The sequence below is a fragment of the Hippopotamus amphibius genome, chromosome 1 (assembly GCF_030028045.1).
Source record: "Hippopotamus amphibius kiboko isolate mHipAmp2 chromosome 1, mHipAmp2.hap2, whole genome shotgun sequence".
Lineage (NCBI taxonomy): Eukaryota > Metazoa > Chordata > Mammalia > Artiodactyla > Hippopotamidae > Hippopotamus > Hippopotamus amphibius.
This window is the reverse complement of record NC_080186.1, coordinates 153,884,593-153,895,149: the sequence shown is the minus strand read 5'-3', so window position 1 is coordinate 153,895,149 and position 10,557 is coordinate 153,884,593. Positions and strand designations below refer to the sequence as shown.

Sequence of the window (10,557 nt, the reverse complement as noted above, 5' to 3'; positions counted from 1 at the left end):
GAAGAAAAAAAAAGGTCAAACTGACTCCTGCCCATATTTCACAGTGATAGGGAGTTTTCAATTAGACAATAATGTAAAAACCCTTCGGAAACTGTAAAATATTTTAAACTACATGCAAAGACAATGTCCCAAAAGTAGAGAACTGTCCCACACCTCGAAGAAAAGATTTTCTATTTTCAGGGGACTAAATTCTGGAAAAATCTCTACTGGAACCTAGCTACTTTGCCAACGAGAATCGCCAAGCCCAAAGGCGCATGCAAAGCCACCTGAGAGCAAACCACAAAATCATGACTATTTATCCGGCGTCAGACGCTAGATGCTTTGGGCGTGGCGACGCTGTCACGTGACTGAAGGACGCCGCCCCCCCCCCCCAGCACCTTTCCAAAAGCCACGCTTAACATGGCTGCGGGGCCTGGACACCCGCAACCCTCACCCAACATGGGTACGAGGAGCAGGCCTAGCCCCGGATGTCAGCACTCCGGAAGTGTCCGAGGGGCGGCGGAAGCGGAAGCGCCCCGGCGGTGGGGGCCGGGGGAAGTGTCTATCGCTTCTCCCTCCCACTCCACCACTACAACAAACTGGGGGCTGGCGAAGGTGAGGCGGCGGCCGGGGGTCGGCCGGGGGTGGGCCGGGGGTCGGCCGGGGGCAGGCGGCGGACTGCAGAGCCCAGGGCGCGTGCGGCGGGTGGAGTCGGCTGGATGGGGCTCCGGGGCCCCCGACCGCTTGGGCGCTCGGTCTCCGGCCCCTTTCGGGCCTACAGGTCCCGAAAAGCCAAGATTCAGTTTGTGGTTCTTGGCCTTCTAGGCCCTGGGGACTGAGTTTGTCACCTTGCCTGAATCTGGTCCAAGATCCCAGCATACAGAACCCTCTCTGAGTCTCGATTTCCTCAACAAAATGGGGAGTGTTGGCCTGGCCAACTTCTGGGACCCCATCTCACTCTGGGCGTCACAAATTCCACGATTTTAATGTTAAGCCGGTGTTTAACCCAGTGAATTAAGGCCTGTAGTCAGCTTCTGACGGGTTGTTCTGAGCAGGACACAGTGAATACATCTTTGAGAGGCGGCCAGCCAAGGGATCCGGAGCCCGGAGTTCTAGTCTAACCTCGTCCACCGACTCACTCTCTGACCTTGCCCAGGTCCATTTCCCTCTCTGTGGCACTGTTTACATATCCGTAAAATGAAGGTTTTGGATGCCTGTGATGCCTCTCCTAGCTCTAAAGTCAGATTTTCAAGTCCCTTTCAAGGAGTCTTTCTTTAGAGACAGACCTGAAAAACATCTCTTCCCTGCATTTTGTGTAGCCAGGAGATGACTTATCAGACGTGTCTACCTTATTTCTTTCCAGACACCAAGCCGGCCAAGGGCAACTGGGCACTTAGGAAGGTTCGTATGTTTCCTGTGCAGTGGAAAGCTCTGTCCTGAAGACTTTGTTTTATAAACCTATACCAGCAGCGTAAAACACGCAAATGTGAAATATAGAAGACCTTTGTTTTTGTCTTAACTTATTAAATTGCTAGTTTACTTTGAGCAGATACCTTCCTTTCGCTGGACTGGAGATTTCTCATCTGATGAATGAGTTTCTTAAACCCCTTTCCCATACTCTCTGCACAGTGATGAGTGAAATAATGGCTCTTTGAAACCATGGTTTTCTGGGGGAGGGAAAAGGTGAAGTGTGGCGGGTACATATTATGTAGCCATATAGATTGATAAATCTGTGCTTGTAATTTTTAACTTTCATTTTTTGACAGTTACTGGTCTGGGTTATCACTAAGGCTCTTCTTAAAATTTGTGATGCTGTGATTCTTGTGTCCTCTTTGGGTAAAGAATATAGACTTTTGTGTGTGTGTTTGTTTAAATGACTGTGTGCCTGGAGGTACACACTTTAGTAAAAAAAAAGATACTAAGACATAGAATAGGAGAAAAAGGAAAAGGGGATTACAGTAAGGTAAAGTGATACAGTGAAATAAAATTGGACTTGAACTAGAGTTAAAGACATGGATCCTTGTTTCAGCACTGCTGCTTTCTGGGTTTGTGACTTTGGACAAGTCAGCTTACCTCTCTGGTTCTCACTTTCCTTATCTGGAAAATGAAAGATTGGACTGGATGATACCTAGACGTTTTCAGCACTATAATTCTGTTTTCTTATTTGTTTTTTATCTGAGCATCCTGGTGGGTATGGTGTGGCATTTCTTTAGGCAAGAATGGCTGTTCTAGATAGTAGACATAAAATATCTATGATGAGGAATCGTATCAAATTATCAGTAAGTAACATACAACATTACTTTGATATGAGCAAGCTGAAGCCAATAGCAACTAAAGAAAGGTGTGAGAAACCTGAAGGGCAGGGGAGCCCTTGACCAGATAGGATGATTGAAGACATTGGGAAGTTTTAAATGGGAGAGAGATATTTTTGGTGAGGTTAATGAAAGGTAATTTAAGTTATAGTAGTTGAAGTGGCTCAGTTGTCAGAAACTGGTGGTAGATTCTGTCTCTACTGTGAGACTGTAAGCTTTATGGGAGGAAAAACTTCGTCATCACCTAGTACCTAGTAGGCGATAAAAAAGTAATTGAGTGAGGGAACGGATGGATGGATGGATGAATAGATAGATAATAGCAATTTTTTAAAAAGGAGTTTCTCCAGAGAATTGTTGTTAATTAGATACAGAATGGAAAATTGATTCAGCATTGTGAAAGTTTCTTAAAAGAAGAGGTCCCTAAGTTTTCTGGTTAGTTGTACGATAAGTTGGTTTATCTCTTCCCTGTAAAGTGTGTTCATAAGAGACAAATGCATACCTTGGAGGGTCCGGTGTGATCTGAGGAAGAGAGTAATTAGTAGAATAAGATAGGGATGGAGGAGGATAGAACAAGTATAAGAGGATTTCTAAGTTGTGCATTTAGGGAGTAAAGGAGTGGATTTATATAGGACTTTTATAGGTATCAACGATTGTCAGAATTGTGTACAATAAATGTTGAAACCCTTATAATGGAAATAAAGAATAAAAAGGAAAATGATTTTTGCAAGCAAGGAAATGTTGGTGCTCCTCAGCAAGAGGTAGAAATAGCCTTGAGGGTTAAAGTTTAAAAGATAGAGATAAATTGGGGAGCAACCAGAATGAATTAAATTAGTAGAGGATAGTTGTAGTCTAGTTTAGGATAGGAGAACTGGCAGGTTGCAAGGAGAGGAGCACGCCTAAGAGAAATTGTGTTAATGAAAAGGAGCTTCCTTACCTTGTTGAGTTTCTCAAGTTTAAAGAATGCTCAGAAACAATTCAGGCTTACTACTTAGAACGTACTTGGGCCACTAGGACAAAAATGATGCTTCCTCTGGTCTGCTAAACAGCCAGCCACAGGATGACTGTAAGGTACCCAGGGCTGCTGCAGGCTATTGTGTGGGAGCCAAATTAGATGGACCACAAACTCTAATTTGCGAAGGAGGGTGTGGTCAGCAGCAGTTCTATCAGAGCATCGCAAAGTGCATCTCCAAGTACTGGGGCATAGTTCTGGAATGCAGGCAGCCTGCCGAGGTGCAAAGGATCGACTGATGACAGGTTGTATAGTGTAGGCTGAGAAGTCTGAATCTCAGCCTGAACTCTGACGCTTAATATATGCTCTTGGCAAGTGCCTTATACCCTCTGATTCTGTTTGTCCATCTAAAAATTGAGGGACCAGGCTTGGATAGGGTCCTCTGGATGAGCTTCCATGTCTCTGTGAAGCTCCTGAAATAAATATACAACTGGGTATGTTTTGGTTTTGTCTTGGGGGGATGTACAGCTTTCATCATAGTCTCAGCTGGGTTTGTGACCCACAAAAAATTAAAAACTGTGTGACTAGTCTCTGAGGGACCTTCACCTTTTAACTTTCTGGGATTCAAAATGATATTTCTTTGAGGTTTAAAGTCTCAGCCTCCAGAACTTGCTAACCCTAAAATATAACACCTAGTGCTGCAAAATATTGTCTCTACATATTTATACTCACCTCTTCCTTACCCTCCATAACTCCTCTGCTCGGCCCGTTCCTATGTGTTATCTTTATCTACTTTTGATAACTGGAATTTCCCTCTTGCTCTTTCAGCTTATTGGTGCTTTGGACCTTCCCTGTTTTGTTGAATTTCTCCAGTGGCAAGTGGTGATATTTTGGAGATATGGGTAGGAAGAAACCAAGATATAGAAGGCTAGTCATGGCAGTTTTCTGTTCTCACCTGCTCTTATCCCTCAACCCACTAAAAGACAAGCAACATATAGAAAGATTGTACATATGAGAGACTCCATCGTCACTAGGTCTCTGTCTTTCATGGTGTTTTCTTTTCAGACAGGGATACCAGCCTTCTGTACTCAGTGCCTGGGATGAAATGCTCGCAGCATAGTCTAGTCACGTGTTTCATTTCAGTGATGATGAAGCCAACTTTAGTTGAAACTGTTGTGTGGGGTTTTTTTGTTGTTTGTTTTAAATAGAGTTTGAATGGTGGTGAGGGTAAATAAGTGAGTCCTTGAATGAACCTTTTATTCTCCTTAACATTGCCAGGGGCATCTACTTGGACTGGGGACGACTGAGGGATTTCCCCCAGCTATGGGTCCTGAACTGTTAAAGCCCCCAGATGGAAGATGACAGTCTTATCCTTTACCCCAATGTTCATCTCCACAAGTCCCTTCCCCACCAAAGACTTGTGGCAGGGGAGTCGCTACTCCACCTGCTGCCAAATAAGTAGCTCTATGACCAGTTTTTCAGTTCTAGACATGATAATGGGAACTATGTATACAGTTTCACGGAAATTTTTATTATAGTCCTGCTAACTTAGGCCCTTTGGTCGTTAGTATTAATGCGTAGTAGGTAAAATGGATCTTCATGGGCTTGCTGGAGACCTAACGTAACCTCTCTACAATGTTGTGTAATGTCATATCTGTGAGTAAATATTTTTCTGAGTTCTAAACAAGGGAACTTTATATAAATTCAGTGATATTTAAGGTGCAGTCTATTTAAAATTTCAAGTGTATGTTGTGCACTGGAGCTGCTAAATCTGATTCACACAAAACCACACTATTGTGAAATAAGGAGCAATAAAAGGCGGAATCGTAAGATGAGGGTGCAAGTTGTTAAGTGGTGTGGATCTGCTGAAGAAAAAGAAGGGGGGAGGGCCAAGAAAGATTTTTACTTAAAGGATGAAGTCAGGAACATGGTATCCGTGAATAGTTAGAGTTGGCAAAGGTGAGGGTGTAAGGGGTGAAGCCTGTGCTAAATAACATAGCTGGAGAATTAATCCATGGTTGGATTGGTCTGTACTGGTTAATAGTCGTCAACATATTTGAATGCCTCAGGTAGCTATTTGTTATGTGTTCTTATTGGAGTAAAGTATGATTGCATTTTTGCCAGGGTTACAGGCTTGTTGATGAGATCATTGAGTGCTCTGATGGCAAACGGAGTGCTCATAGGAGCATGAAATGGTTCTTAGCAGCTTGAAGCTACTCGGCACATATGGAATAATGGAAAGACTGATGGATGTTCACACATCAGACGTGTGATTTATTATGAACAAGGACTTATCACCCAGTGGCAGGAGACTGAGATTCTTTTCCTTTTCCTGGCAGAGACATGATCAATAAAATACTATCCAAGTTGCTATGGGAGAAGCTTATGTTAGTTAAGTCTCACAGGGAGCTCAGAAGAGGAGTTGAGTACGTGACATTTTCTCAGAGGACTTAACATTTAAACTAGATTTGAAGCCAGAATAGTGGTTTTCTAGAAGGAAAAAAAAAAGGAAGGGAAGGGAAGGACATTCTATCCAGATGCCAGATTTGGTAGCTTATTAGGAATAAAAGATGGATGTTAAACAAGTGAACTGAGGATACTCTTGTGGCTGGAGTGAGCAAGTGCCAAGAATTGAAAGCTGAGGTTGGGAAGGTGGCTTGATCAGATTGGAAAGATTTTATCCTCTGGAAACTAGGATTTCTTGTAGGATGATTTGGTTTCTGTTTGATCACGTGTATTAAATTTCTTTAAAAACAAATTCAGTGAACTATAGCTCATGTACCTACTCTTTGCAGAATTCCTTAGGTCCATACAACTAAGTGCCTGTTGATGTTAATCCACACACAATTCTAAGAACTTATTTCTTTGGTTTCCCAGGCCATAGCTGATTAGAAGCAAATTAGAGGGGGGTGTGTGTGTGCAAGTACAGGGAGAAGTAAGCATGCTGACACCTGCCAGAAGTCAGTGTATAACCTTTCAGTGAGGGAAGAAGAGACCAGAAAACACACACACACACACACACACACACACACACGCACACACACACAAGAAATATAAGAATTCACTTAGCTTTGTAGTTTGCTCCCCTATGCTGCTGAAGCAGAGGAATCTGACGAACTCCATATAGTCCAATAGTCCCTGAGAATATATCATAGAATATAATGTATATTCATATTGATAACCTCAGGTCATCAAGAAAAGGTTACGCTTTTATTGAATTAACTCTGTAAGAAAATGGAAGCATGTAGTCCACTTTAGAAACTTTTGATAGTAACAGATTATAATTAAGAAAAACGTTGGTGCATAAAGGGAGCAAACACTGTTTAATCTAGAGATTGACAGATTTGCAACAGCAGTTCTTTGCATCACTGTAGCATGATTAAGTTTAAGCTCTGAACTCTAGAGTTCTCTCACTTCAAGTACAGTTAGTTTTTCAGAATTTTACCAGAGATAATTGATAATTCTATTTAAAGGACACTGCTTTCACATAGTCCCCTCTTAACCTGATGTGTAAAATAAAACAAACTTCTGGGCGGAATTTCGCTCATCTGACTTCTATCTCTTTTCTCCCACTCCGTTTCTCCTCCTTTCTCCCTCCTTTCCCCTCTCCTCCCTCACTAAAGTTTATTTTAAAAACAAACAAAACATACATTTGATACAAAAGTGAATTAACCTCTGCTCCTGAATATTTATGGAAGAGGGAGAGGGAAAAGGGTGGTTTTATTCTTCCTCTGAAATTGCACGTAAAATTGTTTTTTTTAGTTTTTGATTTTGCAGGGGTTAATAGTTTTTTTTTTTCTTTTTTTATCAAATTCATAAAGGCTTATGTGACCCACTGGTGGAGTCTAATCCCCTCACTTTGTAGGTGGAAGAATGAAGAGTTTAAAGGTGATTCATGTTCATAGAAGTAGTTTGTGGCAGATCCAGGACTAGAATCCAAGAGTCTTCTACTTTCTGCTCTGTTAGGGGCAGTCCTAGAGTCACAAGCTGCTGGAGTTGGAAGGGGTTTTGTTTGTCTAGTTTAATGATCTTACCTTACATGTGAGGAATTTGATGCTTGGAGACATTGAGTGAATTAGCTAGGAAGCAACAGAGTACGAATAGAGTGCAGGACTCCTGATTCTTTGTATTTTTGTTCATTCTAAATAATGCATTTTTATCTCTACTGCTCTTTAGAAGAAAAGATGGTCTGTGTCCTTTGTGTAGTATTTTTATTAATTTGAATGTAGTCTGTACCATTGTAATAGCACTACCTTTGTGTGTCTGTATTCTAAAATAAACACTGTTTTACCTAGATTTTATAGGGATAATTTCTGCGTCTGGGTTTGGTGTGTTTTAGTCTAATCACTGCTTGCTTTCAGGTGCTTTGAACTCAGATAACCGAGAGGGGAAATTTGCTCTTTGATACTGGAGGTAACACAGCAATGGGTCCACGAAAGAAAAGTGTTAAAACATGTCTCATGAATAATGAAATTCCTGAGGAAACAATATCAGATGAAACAAAGGACTATATGAATCAACTTTCACATGAAGTGCTTTGCCATATTTTTAGGTAAGATTTTGTTTGGTTGATTTTCACCTATCTGGAATGTATAAGTAGGAGCAAATACTAGAACTATACTGTCCAATATGGTAGTCACTAGCTACATGTGGCATTTAAATTAAATTAAATATCCAGTGTGGCTAGTGGCTATTGTACAGGACAGCACAGACAGTGAAGATAGAGAATATTTCCTTTGTTGCAGAAAGTTCTATTGAGCAGCCATTATCTAGAGTTGTGTTAACATTCCCGGCTTCTTGGAATTCTTATTGACTGATAGATTTGTTGACTTTTTTTTATTATAGTACCATGTGTGTATGACATAAGGCAGTGTTTCTGACTTTTTGATTACAATCCACAGTGAGAAACACATTTTGCTCAGTGTGCACATATACTTAAGGAAATGAAAAAAAGGTCTGTGAAATAGTACGCATCGTTACTATATGCAGTGCACACATTAAAGTTGTTTTGAGATATTGAGATAAATTGTTTTCAAAGGCTTTTTTTAAATTATGTTTTTATCTAAACTGTATTATAACAACTGTTAAAGAAACCAGAAACAAAACAAAACAAAACAAAAAAAACCCAATAAAACCCTGTCATTACAATTTCTTCTGCTCTCTTCTTTCATTATCCACTCAAATAAACACATCCTAATATACTTTGTCTCTGGAGAGAGAGAGCAGGGATTGAATCTTCAGTCTCTCATTTAGTAGCTGTGGACCAATGGTAAGTATAAAGATGTTATTGTAAGGATTCAATGAGATAATGCTTTTAAAGCACTTAATACACTGCATGACATAAATACTTGGTAAGTGTTAATGGTTATGATTGTGTTGTGCCTTTTTTCATATTGCTACGTGGTCTTCATAATTATCATTTTAGTTACTGCTTTCTATTCCACTATGACATGATAATTACCTTTTTTCTTATATTCTTTCTTCTGGATGTTTTCTAATTTTTCTCTTATATAATGCAATTAACTTCTCTAAATATCTAAATTGTCCATTATTTTAGATGATTTATCTAGGGGAAATTTCCATATATGAAGTTCCTAGAAAAGTTTTGAATTTTTTGTTTTTTCATTTATTTATTGGCTGCGTTGGGTCCTTGTTGCTGTACACGTTGTTGCTGAGAGCGGGGGCTACTCTTCATTGTGGTGTGCTGGTTTCTCATTGAGGTGGCTTTTCTTGTTGCAGAGCACGGGCTCTAGGTGCGTGGGCATCAATAGTTGCAGCACACAAGCTCAGTAGTTGTGGTGCACAGGCTCAACCGCTGTGGCACACGGGCTTTGTTGCTCCTCAGCATGTGGGATCTTCCCAGAGCAGGACTCAAACCCGTGTCCCCTGCCTTGGCAGGCGGATTCTCAACCACTGCGCCACCTAGGAAGTCCCTTGAATTTTTTAAAAATTATTGAATATTTGCAAATTAAGAAGTTCTGAAATAGTGATAGCAGAGTTGCTATCGGGAACCATGGGCACTTTATTTTTCTTTTCCAGTATAAATTCGTATTAGTCTTTATCTTTTGTAGTTTGTTATGCTGTCGTACAGTGTAGTTTTGTAGTTCCATCTGGGAGTAGAAGGCCCAATTAAAATAATAGACTTTTTTTTTTAACACAACAGGATGATACTAAAGTTCATCTGGCAGGAAAAACTGTAGCCAAATTTTTTCAGAAAAAGAGTCTAACCCTACCAGATGTCAAAATGTATTCTAAAATACACAGTAATTAAGGATTTGATATGGGAGAAGATAGCCAGACAGTTGAGTAAAGCAAACTCCATATATAGGCTGCAGATATGATTCAAATATATGTAGGGATCAGTTTTTGATAAACTTGGTATTTATATCAGTGAGAAGCTAAGTCGATTATTTAGTGATGATGTCACAACCTAAAAACCATTTGAAGAAAGTAATAAAAGCATGTTTTCATCTCTCAATATCTGACAACTATATTCTAAATATATCAGTGAATTAAACAATGAAGCTATTAAAATACTACAGGAAAGCATAGGTAAAATTGTTTCTAGGAATGTGTGTTAGATGTTTGTTGATTAATTGTGGGACATATAAACAAATTTGATCATGTTTTAAATTGAGAGTGGATTTGATTTTGCAGCTCAAGCAGAATATGCCAATAGAAGGAGTAGAATCAAATAGAAGGATGTTACCCTGGTTATAATGAAAAAAACAAGCAGCAAATTGGCAGAATGTGAGGAGAACGGTGAACTAAGCTGAGTACTTGAATTTGGTATGAGGTGTTTATTCTAAAAATAAACATTTATTTTTAGGTTTCTAAAGGTTTTATCTGAGGATTCATTTTATAGTCCTGTAGTAACCATTTAGCATGTTTTCATGAAACAAGAAAAACCATGGCTTCATTAAAAGAAATCTAATCTTTGCTGCACCTGCCATGTTAAACACATCTTTTCTAAAATGTGTTTGATTGCCTTTTGAACTCCAGCTTTTTGACCATGTATCTGTAGAGTAAAAATACATTCTTTTTCTGAGGACAAATATAAGATAATCTTCATAAGATTACTGATGTTTGTATTTCAAGGGAATATTATATTAACTCAGGCAAATACTTTGGATAAAAATCAGTGATTTGGGGGGAAAAATTTTAGTGGCAAAACTTGATTTAGAAAACAAATTCAATTTTTCATTGTTTATAGAATGTATAGTTATATAGTTTCTGAAAAGTATCCTCATATGTAAGTTATGGAAACTGTAAATTAAGTTGGCAATAATGCTTTTTTTTGGTAGAAAATTTGACTTT

The 10,557-nt window shown here is 39.6% G+C and overlaps 1 protein-coding gene across 6 annotated transcripts in view; it reads left to right on the top strand.

The window, feature by feature from the left end:
- The first annotated feature begins 489 nt into the window (after nt 1-489).
- The window catches only part of FBXO38 (F-box protein 38), a 53,501-nt gene continuing 43,433 nt past the window's right edge, over nt 490-10,557 (top strand). For 4 of the 6 annotated variants that reach the window (XM_057731698.1, XM_057731680.1, XM_057731660.1 and 1 more), the window contains exons 1-2: nt 1,343-1,380; nt 7,602-7,792. In XM_057731698.1, the coding sequence (XP_057587681.1) occupies nt 7,665-7,792 (128 nt within the window). In that variant the 5' untranslated portion in view covers nt 1,343-1,380; nt 7,602-7,664. Of the gene's footprint in view, nt 595-1,342; nt 1,381-7,601; nt 7,793-10,557 lie in introns of those variants that run through there. The other 2 variants (XM_057731642.1, XM_057731653.1) reach the window with 2 other exon arrangements.